Genomic DNA, 16,874 nt, shown 5'->3' on the forward strand with positions numbered 1-16,874 from the left:
TTAATTACTGCCGTTGTCGAACACGCATTCATCTTTCGATTCGGACCTAGTGACTAAGCACAAACCTAGAGTGGGGACGTACTTCCCATGTCGGCCTACCCTATTGTATCTTCGAAACTGAGTGTGATTATCAAACTTGCCGTGAACTCGACTAGGCCGGGAACTCTGACTCTAGAATAAACGTTCGGTCTTTAATTCTGAGGCCTTTGACTACATCGATCTCATTCTTTGCACGGACGTTGGGTAAGTGCTCTTAGTGGCTGCCAGTTGTCAATCCCAGCCTTGAATTTTAGCTCTGCGTCGGGTGACTCCTGCGTAAGGCAGACTGTGTGATGGGTAGTTGGTAGGTACTTAGGTATGCAGTCGTCGAATATGGGTGGCCATTTGAATCAACCGGACCATTCAAAGCCTAGGACTAAGCAGGTTCAGCAATGCTCCGACATGGACGTGCCTCACTGGTTGGATTACTTCAGCCAACATGGTTTATATAGGCAATTGGCTCCAGGAATGCAGCGGACCTCAGTTCAGCACCTAGAGTCAACATAGAAGGAGCATCGCACGGAGTGGGCGGTAGTGGTGGAAGTACCTTTGGAAGCCAACATGTGCACCTGGTTGGGACAAACGCTCAGCCGCGGTACCTAGAAACCTAAAATGAGGTGCACATGGGTACGGAGTAGGACACACACACACAGATGCAGCTTGTTGCTCCTCACAATGTCCGCAAGCCCGGTCTAAGTACGGAGTGCTCCGTATGCTGGCTGGGATTCAAGCTTGTGTCCAGCTGGTCCCATGCAGCTCGGATCTGACCAATGGGAGATCACGACAAATTGCAAGTAGTGGAGCTAGGGTCGAGTAATGTTGTCAACTTTGTAGGCAGCTTCGGTAAGAAACAGCTGACTTGCTGGGCAAATGGGCTGTCAAGACGCAAGACCAGCTGACATCATTCGATCTCATCGCATTTTATTTTATTTTTTATTTTATAGCAAACCAACCTACAACAACGCCCGATTTTGCCCGACTATGCCAGATATAGCTCTAATATATTACGGGAGATTGCAGTAGCCACTGACATCGCAGCCAATCTAGCACAATTGGCATCACATCCACGAGCTGTGCATACCAGAGGACGTCCTTCCACCACCAGCAATGGCCACACCAACTCACCAAGCGCAGAGGCTCGTCTCTGGGGCTCACATTCGTCACTGGACGTTTCCAAACGGCTGGCGCAACGGCTCATCCAAGCTTTGCCGACGTTATATATCCAGCTCTGGAGGGCATCAAGCCGGTCGGCCAGCATGGAATCCAATGTGGGCAGGAGCTGTGGCACTCGCGGTCGGAGTTCCCATAGCAATGCAATGGGTATGTCATGATGTATTTATTTGGCTTCCAATAATTTCCACTATTCATCTGCTCATTCAACATTATCGCCGGCAGAACACCCCGCAAGGCGTAAGCCTCGACGCAGCGACTCTCGCGGAGAAAGACGCCCAGAAGAAACGGGAGGCAGCCATTACCGAGGACTCACCAATGCGGCTACGAATGGAAAAGTTTATCAAGGAACAACAGCAAGTAATCGTTAAAGAACTTGAGAAGGTAGATGGAAAGTTTTTTCGCAAAGACGAGTGGACCCGAGAAAACGGTGGTGGTGGCATATCTTGCGTTCTTCAAGACGGCAACGTATTCGAGAAGGCTGGTGTCAACATCAGTATCGTGTACGGCTCCCTCCCGAAGCCCGCTATCCAGAAGATGCACGCAAATCATAAGATGCTGGACCCAAGCGTGGAGTCGTTAGACTTTTTCGCCGCCGGCTTAAGCATGGTTCTTCACCCCAAGAACCCGATGGCGCCAACAGTTCACCTCAATTACAGATACTTCGAAACCGCAAATCCGGATGGCTCATCTCAGGCGTGGTGGTTTGGTGGTGGCAGTGACCTGACGCCCTCATACCTCTTCGACGAGGACGCCATCCACTTCCACAAGACACTGAAAACGGCATGTGACGCCCACGATAAGACCTATTATCCGCGATTCAAGAAGTGGTGTGATGAGTATTTCTACAACAAGCACAGAGGCGAATGCCGTGGTATTGGTGGGATCTTTTTTGACGACCTCGACGACTCAGAACGTGATCAAGAGAACACCTTTGCTTTTATCCAGGACTGCTTAAAATCCTTCATTCCGTCATATCTTCCGATCTTGGAGAAACGCAAGGATATGCCATTTACAGCAGAAGAGAAAGACTGGCAGCAAATTCGACGTGGCAAGTATGTTGAATTTAACCTCGTACACGACCGAGGCACGGCATTTGGACTGAACACCCCGGGGTCTCGGGTCGAAAGCATACTCGTTAGTCTACCTTTAACTGCGAGTTGGAAGTACATGCATGAGCCAGAACCCAAAAGTAGGGAGCAGCGCCTTGTAGACGTTTTGAAAGACCCCAAAGAGTGGGTTTGAAGCGATTGTATTGTCTCAAAATTGCGAAGACGCATGATTGGCAGCGTTATTGGAAACACGATTGTCGTTCGCGCTGGGATTTAGTTACGGAAGCATCATACGCGCACTGCTCCTGGTATGTAATCTTCGCTCGCGGGCCTACGACGTCCTATAACCGACGTCGGCGTATAGGTAAACCGATATATCGGACTCACATCTTATGAGTGACAGCCAACTTTTGCGTGTGTTGCTTCGGTCCTTATGTCACGATGAGCCAAAATTGATACTGTGGGAATAGTGCTCTTTCTGAATACCATGTGGGCAAATGCGACATTACCCTCGGAGTACCTACTAGGTATTTAGGTGGTTGTGCAGGAATGTAATAGAACTTTGGCTACCTCTGCAGACGCGCCATATCTCTGATCAGAGTGTATATCAATGTTGATAACGTTGATCCTAAGTTGTTATTGCTTTGTAAACACCCCGATATACTGGCATTAAATGGCTATGTTTGTATGGAACTCAACGTCTGTGTGCTTACTTTTATGCTCCACCACTACCGCCTCCAACACCGTTAGTCTGACGTATTGGCCACACCATCCACCCACCTTGCCTCAACTTCTGCCATCATTCCTGATGCCTACGACCCCGCTACCAAGTGAGAACCTACGCACCTGACACTGTCGAACACAAACTTTCTCGATAGCAAAGCAGTAGTCAATCCTCCACCCTTCTTTACTTTTCTGCTGGCCCAAGAGTTAAAACTAGCCATTCTTGCTTTGGTTTTAGCAGCACTGGTGATGCGAATGATTGTCATGGCTCCAAATCACGTCTTGTGATGGCACCCAAAGCTCTTCCCGATCACAGCAGGATGTTCTTCTCGCTTGTGGATTCAATAGCCGACCCTGCATCAGCTGCACTTGACAACGGAAACGGCGAGCAGATTCTACAAGAGTCTTCGACAAGAGAGCTCCGAAATTTGTTGCTTACACTACATGTTCTCTTCCCGAGTCTTGTCTTGCCGGCATTGGACTTAATAGACAAGCGGCTAGTAGAGAGAATTCAAGTTGGCACACACGTGTTAGATATGGGAGATACGGTCCCTGACGACGGCACTGACGGACACCTCGGACAATTTCCGCCTTTTCATAACAACAAAACTTCACTATTAGTGCACACGGCAACTGCAGTATACGCCATCAGACCCCCTTTCCCCATGTCTACCTGGTCGACCACTAGTGAGGCTAGGAACACGTCAAGGGGACATATTGTGCATCTCACGGCTTGGAATTGCTCATGTACCCATTTCGCTGTTGATAAATATTGTAGCCAAAGTTTCAACGACGACCGACTCGGCATGGTTGGTACCAACGTCCTTGGTGGTTTGGGAGGAGCGGATTGGGAGACCCCCCCGTATAGCTTTGCCTTGGCGTTCGGCCAAAACGAGCCGATGTGTAAACATCTTCTGGCTTGCCTGCTCGTTGAAAGATGCCCAAGCTTATTTGAAGATTGCATCATGGACAGAAAGATTTCAGACCAAGGAATGGCAGCTCTTCTCGCAACGATCTGACCTGTGGTATGAAATGTGGGAGATAAGTAGTGCAATGCCCGACAAGAACTTTGTACACGCGACGCATTCAAAGCATCAATTAAAACACACAAGCAAAAAAAATTAAAAATTGAGAGGGTTGATGCGGTGTTCGTCCTTCGTCTATTAGTGACACATGCTCAAATGTACATGGAGGCTCTACCTGCAGCTTAGAATCTACCTGGCTATACTGGACTCGTCGACTTATCTCAGAAACCCTAAATGCGAGGTTCTTGTCTGTGGCTCGGTACTTCATACTCTCTCTATTTCTTCTTCTCCTTGCCTTCTTTCTGTTTGTCCCCAGTTTCTTTAGACTCCCCACTCTGCCCACTCTGCCCACTGACGCCATTCTCCTTTTTCTCATCTTTAGCTCCATTTTCCTCTATTTTAGACTCCTTATCCTCCTGCTGCTGCCTATTTTGAATCTTGTTTTCTATGAGGTCGTGGAACGCCGTAATGGCACGTATCAAACTGCTAAGATAAATGGCCATGAGTTGGTCGTTCGTTTTGATGCTCATCGCATAGGCCAACTCTCCCCCGCCGGACTTGCCGTCAACTTCAGGAGAGGACAGGTTCGGTAGTAAGTTGAAGACGTCCTGTAGATTGCCTAAAATTGCATGATTTACTGGCAATTGGCCATCTAGAACCTTCTGAAGATACGCGCCAATGTCTCTCAAGCGCAAGTGAAGGCCCTGAAGGGACTGAAGCTGGTTTGTAACACGTGTGGATAGCGTACCAACGGCAACATCTCGGATGTCTCGTAGCAAATGCTCAACGCCGATCTCCTCGGCCTCCTCGGCCTCGATTATGGAAGGCGTGTGAACGAAGGTTCTGGAAGTCGTAGTACCGTCCTGATGTATGCGTTAGCCACATCATGTGCAAGCAGAAAGCGATGATAACGCAAAGGCGTATATCGCTGCCATTATCAAAGCTCTGATTCTAGCGACGTGGGTCGGAGGAGGCACTGCGGGCTTCTACCTACATCTTTAATTTCTTCGACAGCGAAGTAGGCATCAGTCGGGACGCCGGACTCCTTGGGCTGGACATCGATGATGACAAGAAGTGGGTTAGGGGTGTATCGCTTGAAGAGTTCGTTGATCTCGAGATCTGAAGCTCGTAGTTTCGGGCCAGAGTGGTACCAGCCAATCAGCTTCTCTCTTGCGTTCACTTTTTTGAACATGTCGTTCATTGATTCCACGTAATTGTGATCCAGAAACCATACGGACGGGTCTTTATCATCTTCCTCAAACGGCACTAGCAAACACTACTGCTTAGATGCAAGTTGTTCAAACGATCTAAGGGAACGAACGTACCAGCAAAGCTATTGGACACCCTCACATTTTTCCCATCGTTTTGCCCTAGGAGTACGCCAACTACTCGTCGTTTTGTTTTATTCTGAACCGTTCGATTGTAATGATCGACTGCGGAAAGCAGTACCAGGGGGGCAACGGAGACGTTCCTGGTAACGAGGGAGAGAGTTTCTGCAGTGGTAGTAGGCATCGTTCGTGCAGTTGGCGCTCGAGATCTGCAGAGTAACTATTGCGGGTTGACTTCAAAGCTGTCGAAAAGCTGATGGTGCTGAGGAATCGCCCCAACAGCCTAACTACGCCTTTGATCTAGGTACGTGTGCGAGTGGCTGCCTTGATGCAAGTGCTGCTGATCGGAGTACGGAGTAAGCGCAAGGCAGATTAGAAGTAGTCGCTTGGCGAATGTCTCTGCCAAGGAGGAAAGGGAAAAAACTCAAGAGGAGCGCCTGTGTAATATGGAGATATCACGAAGCAAGTCTGGTCGACCAGGAGCTTTCAATTGTCAAGTTGATGAGGTCAGCCTGCTAGGTGCATCATTACGGGCAGGGCTCTGTGTGGACCCAGAGATTTGGGCTTGGTGAATGCTTCCAGAGCTGAACGTCACGTGGATTCAAGTTTGTCCGCCGGAAAGCTTGACAATAGAGAAAGTAGAAAAGCTGCACTACTACTTTGTGATACTTGCACAAAAATGTCCCTGCTTTTGCAAAAGTAAGGCCTCCAATGGCTCGAACCCTAGCTTTGGCTCTGGCTTCTATTACTCCTCTTCCAGGCAGGTTGGTCATCAGCCGTGGCAGTCTTACTCTTGTGCCCAGTTGCAACGCGCCGAGTTTCAGCACCCAAACAAGTGTCGGCTCTGCATGTTCGATTATACTCCCTTTAGCCCACCGTTCGGCGAGGCAGCGGAGTCCATACCTTGATTGAGTATATTGATGACAGGCTATGGGGGGTAGTCATATCTCTCTATGTCCAGAGCAGGTTCTATATGGATGCTGTGATAGGTACATTTTGTACCGTGGCTTCTTGAATTGTTTTGTCGTGAAGGATTGCTCCCTGCTCTACTCCGTAGACTCACCGGACCCGGCCCAAGGGCTCCATCTTGACTAGACCACTGGCGATTGCATTTTGTAAAAGATCTTGAACGCCGGAAGCCGCTCCAGCGAACAATCCCTTTCATGATACTCAGTGCTATTTGATATGTCAAAAGGTGGTCGTCAACGGAGGGATAACCAACAAGGGCCTGTCCAGGAAACGACACGTTACGTGCTCGGTCAGCCGGCCCACTGGCTGGCCGTCTGGTACCAGATACTGTGACGGCGCAGCGCTGGTGCCAAATTTGGGGGCGCACATGTCGCTTACCAGGTACCTATACCTAAGGGTCCTAGTGAGTGGCTGACCAGAAGGCCCGAGGAACGACAGGCACCTTCACAGGCCAATCAGGATGGCAGGACGGACGGAGATTCTGGGCAAAGTGACAGCCGGCAAAATCACAAGAAATCTAACTCCGTATCCCCAGCCTTGGTTCTGCCGACAACGCTTCTTCACCCAGAACAGCGGATTCCAAACCTCCGTCGCAATTCTTTTCTTGCCGCCCATTCGTCCTCCCGCCTCTGAACACCCCAATTGCTGTATTTTGTCACGGTGCGAGCTTGCTCTCGAAGTACAAGCATTTAGGTTACCAATTGACATCGACACCGTCTCTTTTGAATCAAGATCTTCATACCCTTTTGTGACCATGGGCTTCGTCGAGGATGAGCTCAAACAGCTCAAGGAGGTCATTGGCAACCTCGACTCGCGCATCAAGCAGCTTGAGAAGCGCACCACGGGCTCATCGCCTTCCACCGAAGAAATCCGAATGATTATCATGGGACCGCCTGGAGCTGGTAAGTGACTTTGCGTTAAATGAGCTGTCCTTGGTGACAACGAATAACCCTCTTTATAGGCAAAGGAACGCAGGCGCCAAAAATCAAGGAACGATTCTCCTGCTGCCACCTGGTATGGCACCACTTCAGCTACATCCCATAGCGCTGCTACCCTGCATGTTTTATTGTTAACCGACAGTCTCCGTACTACAGGCCACAGGCGACATGCTGCGTTCTCAGGTTGCGAAGAAAACACCGCTCGGCCGAGAGGCGAAGAAAATCATGGACCAGGGCGGTCTTGTTAGTGACGATATTGTCATTGGTATGATTAAAGAGGAACTTGAAAATAACAAAGAATGCCAAGGAGGGTACGTTGACAGGCTGCCTGAACATTTGTGGAATGATGGCTCTTACTCACCATACTCTCAGGTTCATCCTTGATGGATTTCCTCGGACAGTCCCCCAAGCCGAAGGCCTGGATGCCATGCTTCAAAAGCGAAACCAGAAACTGCAGCATGCTGTCGAACTTCAAATCGACGACTCGTTGCTTGTCGCACGTATCACTGGGCGATTGATCCATCCTGCGTCTGGCCGATCTTATCACAGCACCTTCAATCCTCCAAAAGAGGCTATGAAGGATGATGTGACAGGCGAGCCGCTGGTTCAGCGAAGCGACGACAATGCAGATGCGTTGAAGAAGCGTCTAGTAACATATCACAAGCAAACTACGCCTGTTGTTGAGTACTATCAAAAAACTGGCATCTGGAAAGGTGTCGATGCCAGCCAGCAACCCGGACAAGTGTGGAAGCACATGCTGGATATATTGGAGGGAAACAAGATCAACGGGTCCGGTATACTCGGCCGAATTGCCAGTAGGAACTAGAGGCATTCGGAGACGGATGGAACCCAGAACACTAGTCAATGTAATGACGGCTCACGTCATATGTCATCTACATCGAATGCACACCATATGTAGTCCTACAGTCCAGATCATATCTGCATGTATCAAATACAAACTTAATATATCACTCTGGATATGATCCCCATCCTCACCTATCCAAAAGCCAGATACTCCTGCAGAGGCAGAAAAGAGAGGTTAATTCTGTCAATTCAAAAGTAGCATCGTTATCCATCCCGGTACGGCTGTAGGACCTATCTAACCAGCTCCCGGGCTTCTTTTGCCTTGCCGTCTGGCAATTCTGGTCTCCCAGGCAATTAACCCACCTGAGCAGCGGGGCGGTATGTTCCTGTCTTCCAGGTGCAATTTGCGCAAGCCGTGACAGACAATTTACAGTGAAGGGCCGCTGTGCCCAGTCACGCGATATGCACATAGACAAGGATTTCACCTCTGTTCACCAAATGTAGAGCTCCAACGCCTGTATTTCAGAGGACATTCATTGACTTTGGTGCATAGTCGTCCACAGCCAGCCGAACAAAGTGGCAAGAGAGGTCCAATGCGAGATGGTGACAAGAAGTTGAATTACAAAAGAGTTGTTTAAAATGGGTATAGAATTATGTCTGACTGCTCGTTCATGGTTCGCCGCTGTCTAGGATCAGAATGAGATAAGAAACGCAACAGAGTCGCTAAATCTGCAACGGAGGCGAGTCTGGTCACCACAGTAAATGTGGGCTCAAATTTTTGACGTAAATGAAGCACTTGACACGAAGGAAGAGAGCTTAAGGTTTGAACGTCGTGGTATGAATGAATAAAGTCCTTTGCCGAATCGATCGGGGCGACTTCAACCCATGAGATGCTATCTCCGCGGGGTCGCTGGAAGACTTTTGGTCAGTAGAGGTAGAGCAAGTCGCGTTGGCGCAACTGACCATTGACCATCTGCCTCTGCTTGTTCAGCCAGCTACGTGGGGCATCAGGCCGACGCTGAAGCACGACGTGATTGCTCTGTAATCTACTTGTGAGATCATACCATGCTGTCGCAATGAGGGCATTTTCCCTCTGAAGGTTCTTGATAAGTTGATCGGCAGCAACCTTGATGATACAAATTAGCAAACTTGACCTAATGTCACTAGCGGACGGAACATATGCAGTCATCTTGGTCCAAGATCGTAGACATATATTGAACATACCCTTTGGGCGGCGGAACTCTCACCACCTGGTGCAGATTTAAGGCGATTTTGCAGATCGAGCTTCTCTTGCTCTGACTGCTCGAGTTGCTGTAGGTGAGTCAGGTTAGGGCAAGTCTAGGAAACATTTAAAACTTCAGGCCATGCGAAGCGATTGAGAGCCCCGCGTTGTTTGTGAACTGGTGCGGTGGTGTTGTATTGTCAATGCGGACCGTGGGAAAGTGATGCATTGTTTCATGCTCTCTTGACTTCTGCAGCTTCTATCGCCACTTCAAACCTCTGCAACACTGCCATTTTCTTTTTCACATCCATAGCGAATTATATGGGCGAGTGACTGGACTGCAGAAATAGGGTGCCCTGGCTGAAGCGGCTCGTAGTCATTTGGAACGTTGAAACCGAATGCTCACAGGATGGTACGTCCGAAACGCAGACGAATGTGGGAATATGGACGAAAATAAACGCGGAAACTTACCAGTTTGCGTTCCTTGAGGCGTGTACGCAGTTTTTCTATCTTTTCAGTGGACTTCTTCATCGCGTCCGACACATCTGTATCCGGTGGCCCAGCTGTTGAGCTCTCCTGCAACTCTTTTGTATCCTCGACTTCCTTTCTGAGCTTGTCTTTGGCAAGGAGTGCTTCAATCAGCTGGGACTTTTGAGCGTCTCGTTCACTGACGGCAAAATTATAATCTTCTCTTAGCCTGTCTAGTTCTGCTTTGAGAGATTCGGATATTAGTTTGTCGGTGCTCTTCAGCTCATCAATTGCCTCAACTCCGCCTTTCTCTGCGGCGGAGACTCTTGCTTTAGCAGCAAGAAGCTCTCGATCGGTATCTGAAATCTGAGTTTGCAATTCAGCGGCCCGTTTCCTCGTCGCATCAAGTTCACTCTGCGACCCAATAAGCTGAGTGCGCAAGGCAATAAAAGCTTGGGACCTGAAAAAAAATGGAAAACAAGAGATTAGTTTACTTGTTTTGCAGCTATTTGTGGACAATGGCAGGTTCCTTACCCCTCATCAGTGGAGTCATTCGTCAATGCTGTAATTTGTTCTTGGTTTATTGTGTGCTTTTCGAAGATATCATTATAATTCTGTTGCAGACGATCCCGCTGCCTGCGTTGCTCTTCAAGCTCACGTCTGAGGAGGGCAGCGTCACCTGTTGACCCGAGGGTTCGTCTTAGGAGCTCATTTTCGGCCTTGAACCGTGATAGTTGTAGGGGAAGGTTCGTCTGTCTGTCTTCATCGGCTGCGTTGTTTAGCTCATCCTCCAGATTGAATGCACCAGTTGTCGTCCCCATGTTGCTAGCTTGCGTGGCGCCGTCTGGCCCTTGTTGCAACTGTTCCTGCAAGTCCTGGATGAACCTTTCATCGTGTGTTCTCTGAGCTTTCAGTCTAGCCAACTCTTCCTCTAGAGTAGCAACATCCTTGATCAACTGGTTTTTTTGATTACGCTCATCCCATAAGTGTTGCTCAGACTGTGTAATCATTTTAGTGAGTTCATCTTCGGCCTTTCGGGTTCTATCGTTCCTTTCCCTGTCATTCACAAGGGAACGCAGTTGCTCTTGGAGCTCTGCCTTCTCGTATTGCAAATTCTGCACCTCTTTGGCAAGGTGCTGCTGAGATTCCAGTTTCTGTTTATACCTCTCGGCTGTATTGGCTTTCTTTTCAAACTCCTCAGCCTTGTGTCTCCACTCTGCAACCTGGTCCCTGAGTTCATCCGCTTGGATGCTCTTTTGATTTAACCTCTGGACCTCGCCTTCTAGATGTGATTTAACGCGATCGTGGTTGCGAATGGTTTCTTCATTCCTTGTTATAATTTCCATTTGTTCATGCACCTGTGCCTCAAGCAGTTTGATAGCTTCTGCACTATTGGCACCGTCTTGTGTAGCTTTCCGCAAGACCTCAAGCTCACGATCGTTCTTTTCTTTTTCGTATTTCAGCTCTTCATGACTTTGCTGGAGATATTCCAAGCGGGTAATGTAATCCGAAAGATTTTTCTTGGTGCTTTCAAGCTGTTGACGAAGGGCGGCGTTTTGTTCTTCCACCAGAAGATCAATATCTCTTGCCTCCATAACAGCATCAATAGCTTCGTCCAAGTCATCATCGTCCTTGTAATTGGCAACATCTTGCTGCATAGCGCGTATGATCTGCATAATTTCGGCCTGATTCTCACGGTCGAGGCCGTGTTGTATTCTTGGGACATACTTGCCGTTGTCGGGGCCCAAGGCAGCAGCAGAGACCATGACCGCAAGTAACTACAGGATTTGGCGAATCAGCAAGTAAGATTGTGGACGGCATTTTACGGCGCTTGACAGCACATACCTGGCTGATACCCTGGGAGTCGGGATTTTCTGCCACAGCATGATAGTCAAATTTCTTTGCTTGGCAGCTGAGCTCAGGAACTTGTCGGCGGATGAATCTGAAGAGGCCCTTGTAAACTGCCTGGATGTTTCGCTTGTTTGTCAAATACTTCGACGTCCCATGAATTGACTCAAGATGCGATGGATCGAATTCGGAGTCCAATTCGTGAAGGATGTGGGCAAGCGCTATGCCATTTGTCAATTCGTCGAGGGATTCAGCGGCGTGGTCCAAGTCGAACACGCGATTTGCCTAAACATTTACTCAGCTAACTATACAACAATGCACCAAGTGAAAGCTTTCATTAAGGCTGAACCGTAAGAGCCTACTAACCGACTTCAAAAGAGCAGTCTGCGCGCTGGGTGTATAATTTGGCATCGCTTTGGATGCCGCCGGAGGAGCCATTACGGCGAGCTTGAACTCTCCAGGATGGTTAGCTGAGTAAAGGGCAAGAAGCAACGTGCCAGATTAGGTTCGGAGTTGCGTTGGTCCTGATTGCGGCATGTCGAATGCAAACTGGCGGCTTCGTGATAGAAATAGGTATATACAGTAGAATATTTCGGGTGCATATCGCATCGAAATCGCGTCGTGACGGAAGATTAAGGAGGACTGTGATGCAGGAGCAGGCGTCACCCAAGGATAGGGCCGTGGTGCATTAAAGGTGCCAGGGTCTTGCAACGGACATGACACAGACCCACCACCACCATTGAAAGTCCATGTCCGTCGCCATCGATGGACGGACCCAAGTTGTTTTGTCACAACAGCGTATTGTTTACAACACTTTCTGCACGAACGTGTTTGGTTAGAGATTACTAGAAAATATTCAACTCGTGAGGATCTGGTCACACAAATGTCTCCGATCCGAATTCGCCCCTATCCTCCCTGTGGTGTGAGGACTCTATCCACAACCTAGATTCCCAGTGATGCTGTCACGAACCCAATTTCGGTCCCACTTGCTTGGTCCTCTCGGCCAAACCCTGGCGGTACAACTGACACCGGCCTACGGAGTACCTGTTGTAGATATCTTCGATTTCAACCTTCTGGCTGCCTTTTAATGGCCTAGACGGTCTCGCTACATAATGGAAAGCGCATGCCACGCTGAGACAAAGTGATATGAAGCGAGCAAGTGAAGCATTTTGAATGTACATATATTCATAGTCGCCTGTGTACGGCGGGTATCATACGCAGAAAGACACAAATAATAAAAGACAGCTCCTCCCATATTCATTACATAGTACCAAACCCAAAGATTGTTTTGCTTTCCATTTCATGATTCCGTAAACACCTGCATAGTAACGCACAGTTTGTTCACTGCGTTGAAACCATCTTGTCCACCTCAACTCTCATAGAATGTTCCTTCCCCAATGACTGGACTGTTTCCAGCACCTTTTCTGGAGCAATCACTGCAAACCCCCTATTCATGATGAGTCAATTTAGGTATCAGGGCTTTCATTCTGCAAACTCACTTTATGAGGGAATAAGCATGAGTAATTTTCCCTCCGGCTTGTTCTATAGTGTCCTTTGCTTTGTCTATGACAGAGTCGGGGGTGTTAGGATCCTCGAAATACACAATGGCTGATTTTTTCTGATCCACGGCCCAGGAGCCAGGGAGGGCTGCCAAGGCGATAGCTAGATTCAAGAGCAATTTCATGGTAATCGCTGAGATTCAAACTGCGGAATGGCGTAGACCTGTTTCGCGCAACGGGCGCAACGGGCGATGACAGTATTGGGGTTTGGTACGGGTGGCTGGCGATGTGTCTTTTGGGTGTGGTTGCAGGTCGTAGTTTATGTAAATCAGGGCAATGGGAGTTGAGGTGCATTTATGGGGCACCGACATCCGCCGCTATATAAATCCGGTGTCACTGGTACACCAGACGCATTGCCTTCAATGTTCCAGCTGCCACAACCGGAAGGTGGCTAACACAACCAAGCCCCACCTAGATCACCGTCTGACGGCAAACAATTGGAAAGTACTAATCGTGGAGTGCCTGGATGGTGCATATTTGCGGCATAATACGTACTAGGTAGGTACCTAGGGACCGCATGGGCGCAGTTGGCCAAGTCCTGAGAACCAATGTTTGCAGCTTAGATACTAATTTCCAATCTGGTCCAGATGTCCCATCTGCTGCGAATGCGTGGCTGGTATCTACGAACTATTGGGACCTCAGACAGGGTAAAGCAGATCCAACATCAGCTTGAGGAGTGACGTACTCAATCATGCACAGCAATGCCACCTTAAGGATCAACCTGACAGGCTGGGAGTTCGGGCTGTTGCGTCGTCGTAACCCATACCAAAGGTCACACAACGGTCCCATTGCCACTCGCACTCTTGAAGCTGCACAGATACAGAGATACATTGCGAGTCCCAGAGGTCTGCTTGACCGAATTTTCCTATTGTGATGTGTCGAAAACAACACCCTCGTTCCATACGTCCTGGCTCTCCTGCTCAACTGCTCGCATAGCTACAGCAACTTCTTCCAATTTGGCCACAACATCAATGACACCATCATTGACCCGCTGGAAGTACTTGTCATTGGCCTCTCTTCTTTTCCTGCCGAGCACAATGTCCATTTCTGGCTCTCCTGCTGCCTGAGAGCTCAAGGGCGAAGTATTTTCATTCCTGTTATCAGAAACTTCACCCGATGCCTCGTTGACACCTCTAGCATGATCTGTTCCATCGGTACCACTTGACTTGGGAGGCTCCACGAAAACGCCGCGTAAATTACGAACCTCGCCGCCAGTAGAGGGTGATTCTTTATCTCCAAAAGATAATCCCAAAGACTCATCGGCCTCGCTCCTTGCCCAAGCCTGTGCGAGACTTATCTGAGCAGAACGTAATTCTGAAAGCTTTTGATCATGCCCTGGCCCAAACACATGCGTACCACCAGACGCTGATAGCTCGACCTCCTCCAGTGTGGCCTGCATCTCCGCCCATAGCGCGTCAGTCTTATCCGTACTCCGTGTGCTGCCTGCTCTACCAGTTCGGTGCGGATCGGACGGTAGAGCCGTCCCGGAGCGAAGAGATGTGCCATGTTCCAACGCTGAGTGATCCCGTCTCAAGATGGGCAGACCACCCGGAGGAGCTGAGAGATTGGAAAGAGAAACATGCGACGCGCCAGGGGATGGATGGAGAAACAGGGCCGGAGGAGGATCCCGTTGCCTCCCTTTGATTTCTGACATCAATGATATGGATATTTTAAATGGACACTGATACTCGGACCGGTCAACAGGCAGCCCGATGTCCCAACATCATCAAGTGGAATATCATGAGACACCTGTGGGCCCACTGTTTTTGCTGTGAATGGAATGGTTAGAAGCCGTGGTGATGGGTCGATCAAGGTCACCATGTAAATCACGTGCTGTGCCCCTGCACTGCGCGCTAACAATGGGCGACTTTTCGCTAGGGCCGGAAACCCTACCATCAAATTTGGTAGGTTGACCCAACTTTTCTGCTGCTTCACTCCAAGTCATCATCACCATCGCCGAGCGGTAACGACAGAAATCGGTGCGTTCACCACAATTCGAGCCGCAACCATCTCGAGAAAAATCTTGTCATCCCGAACTTCCTACTAACTTGAACTTAGCAATCATGGCTGGAGGCAAACCCCGTGGTCTTAACGCGGCGCGAAAGCTGCGAACGAACCGAAAGGACCAGAAATGGGCCGACCTGCACTACAAGAAGCGTGCCCTAGGCACTGCTTTCAAATCATCTCCGTTCGGTGGCTCTTCTCACGCTAAGGGAATTGTGCTGGAGAAGGTTGGTGTTGAGGCCAAGCAACCCAACTCGGCTATTCGAAAGTGTGTGCGTGTGCAGTTGATCAAGAATGGCAAGAAGGTCACTGCCTTTGGTATGTTGCCACAACATGGACTGTGATTTACGGAGAATTCGTCAGCTAATTGTAATTCAAAGTTCCCAACGACGGTTGCTTGAATTTCGTTGACGAAAACGATGAAGTCCTCCTGGCTGGGTTCGGTCGAAAGGGCAAAGCGAAGGGTGATATTCCAGGTGTGCGATTCAAGGTCGTCAAGGTTTCGGGAGTTGGTTTGTTGGCCCTGTGGAAGGAAAAGAAAGAGAAGCCTCGTTCTTAAAAGGTGTAGATGTGGATGAGGGAGGGAAAACTAAATGGTCAACTTTTACGCATGAGGAGTCACAATGGCTTGCTTGCATTGGCATCACAGGTTGATTTTGATCATGGGGGGACTAGATTCTACAGCTGCAATGAAGGTCCCGTTTTGAAACATGACATGAAAGTACATCTAATAGGAAGTTCTTGTGTGATGTTGTACAATTCTAGAAGTGTTACACGGCGTATTTTGCCTCTACTCTTAAAGTGGCCCAAGATCCTTGTTCTGGCCATGAGTATGGTCCTCTGAAAGCCGAATGAAGTAGTCCGCCGCCAGGCCCAGGCTGATGGTGCCGCCTGTGATCCAGCATCCGTTCACAAACCACCACCAACAGTTTTTGACGCTTTTCAAGTTGACCTTTTTGATCATGAGAGCCAAAGTAATGGCAGCTCCCCCGCAGCTCCCTATAAAGAAGGCTGGCCCAGCACCGGCGGCAGTGCCTGCTGCAGCAAGAAGAGCAATCTGTGTTGCAGCTAGCCCTGTAAGAATTTGCTTCGTTTGCGCATCATGTTTCAGGGCTATACTCTTGATCCCAGCCTTGGCGTCATCCTTGATATCCATATGAGCATAGATCATGTCGTACAGGACTGTCCAGGCAATATTAGAGCTATAGAGGCATACTGCAGCTGTTAAAGCAGACCAATTTGACAATAGATCTATGCCCAAGGCCGGGAACCCCATTATCGCGCCCCATGAGAACGTTAGACCTAGGACGAACTGGGGATAATACGTGATTCGTTTTGCCAAAGGGTAGCTTGCCACGAACAAGAGACTTGGTATGCCATAAAATAGGCAAGGAATTGGGAATTGGACCAAGATTCCTAGACCGGCTAGAAGTTGGAACCCAGTGAACACAAGGCCTTTAAAAGGAGATATGGCGCGACGAGCAATTGGTCGAAGTCTAGTACGGGCGACATGGGGGTCTAAGTTTCGATCCCATAGGTCGTTTATAGTACATCCAGCTCCTCGCATTATCAGCGCACCAGAGAAGAAAAGTAGTGATGTGCCCACGACTGTGCTGAGTGGGGCAACTGGTGTTATGATCGGAGCTGCCATGAGCGTGGAAAAGAGACAAGGAAAATACAAATAATACGTGCCTGTGGGCTTGTCAATCCGGATGAGTTCTGCAT

At 49.0% G+C, this 16,874-nt stretch overlaps 8 protein-coding genes across 8 annotated transcripts; 4 read left to right on the plus strand and 4 right to left on the minus strand.

The window, feature by feature from the left end:
* Positions 1–1,146: 1,146 nt before the first annotated feature.
* On the plus strand, positions 1,147–2,454 carry VFPPC_01092 (coproporphyrinogen III oxidase; the record flags this gene model as incomplete). The annotated part of the gene is made up of 2 exons (XM_022428205.1): positions 1,147–1,359; positions 1,435–2,454. 2 exons carry the CDS (start codon positions 1,147–1,149, stop codon positions 2,452–2,454), a joined length of 1,233 nt encoding a protein of 410 aa, XP_022284717.1.
* Positions 2,455–4,284: 1,830 nt separating this feature from the next.
* Positions 4,285–5,521, minus strand: VFPPC_12996 (26S proteasome regulatory subunit rpn-8; the record flags this gene model as incomplete). Its single annotated transcript, XM_018290773.1, has 3 exons — positions 4,285–4,872; positions 5,004–5,275; positions 5,335–5,521. 3 exons carry the CDS (start codon positions 5,519–5,521, stop codon positions 4,285–4,287), a joined length of 1,047 nt encoding a protein of 348 aa, XP_018149452.1.
* Positions 5,522–5,909: 388 nt separating this feature from the next.
* On the plus strand, positions 5,910–6,245 carry VFPPC_15295 (hypothetical protein; the record flags this gene model as incomplete). The annotated part of the gene is made up of 1 exon (XM_018293048.1): positions 5,910–6,245. One exon carries the CDS (start codon positions 5,910–5,912, stop codon positions 6,243–6,245), a length of 336 nt encoding a protein of 111 aa, XP_018149453.1.
* A 521-nt stretch (positions 6,246–6,766) lies between these two features.
* VFPPC_12997 (adenylate kinase (ATP-AMP transphosphorylase)) lies at positions 6,767–8,070 on the plus strand (the record flags this gene model as incomplete). The annotated part of the gene is made up of 4 exons (XM_018290774.1): positions 6,767–7,208; positions 7,268–7,320; positions 7,401–7,555; positions 7,617–8,070. The coding sequence occupies 4 exons, from the start codon at positions 6,767–6,769 to the stop codon at positions 8,068–8,070; spliced, it is 1,104 nt and encodes a 367-aa protein (XP_018149454.1).
* Positions 8,071–8,973: 903 nt separating this feature from the next.
* On the minus strand, positions 8,974–12,024 carry VFPPC_01093 (microtubule binding protein HOOK3; the record flags this gene model as incomplete). The annotated part of the gene is made up of 6 exons (XM_018280982.1): positions 8,974–9,174; positions 9,273–9,359; positions 9,742–10,198; positions 10,273–11,516; positions 11,584–11,871; positions 11,953–12,024. 6 exons carry the CDS (start codon positions 12,022–12,024, stop codon positions 8,974–8,976), a joined length of 2,349 nt encoding a protein of 782 aa, XP_018149455.1.
* Positions 12,025–14,010: 1,986 nt separating this feature from the next.
* VFPPC_01094 (hypothetical protein) lies at positions 14,011–14,799 on the minus strand (the record flags this gene model as incomplete). Its single annotated transcript, XM_018280983.1, has 1 exon — positions 14,011–14,799. The coding sequence occupies one exon, from the start codon at positions 14,797–14,799 to the stop codon at positions 14,011–14,013; it is 789 nt and encodes a 262-aa protein (XP_018149456.1).
* A 409-nt stretch (positions 14,800–15,208) lies between these two features.
* VFPPC_12998 (40S ribosomal protein S23) lies at positions 15,209–15,708 on the plus strand (the record flags this gene model as incomplete). The annotated part of the gene is made up of 2 exons (XM_018290775.1): positions 15,209–15,467; positions 15,530–15,708. The coding sequence occupies 2 exons, from the start codon at positions 15,209–15,211 to the stop codon at positions 15,706–15,708; spliced, it is 438 nt and encodes a 145-aa protein (XP_018149457.1).
* A 237-nt stretch (positions 15,709–15,945) lies between these two features.
* VFPPC_01095 (para-hydroxybenzoate polyprenyltransferase precursor) lies at positions 15,946–16,425 on the minus strand (the record flags this gene model as incomplete). Its single annotated transcript, XM_018280984.1, has 1 exon — positions 15,946–16,425. One exon carries the CDS (start codon positions 16,423–16,425, stop codon positions 15,946–15,948), a length of 480 nt encoding a protein of 159 aa, XP_018149458.1.
* Between the last annotated feature and the right edge of the window lie 449 nt (positions 16,426–16,874).

Source organism: Pochonia chlamydosporia, chromosome 1 (assembly GCF_001653235.2).
Source record: "Pochonia chlamydosporia 170 chromosome 1, whole genome shotgun sequence".
Taxonomy (NCBI): domain Eukaryota; kingdom Fungi; phylum Ascomycota; class Sordariomycetes; order Hypocreales; family Clavicipitaceae; genus Pochonia; species Pochonia chlamydosporia.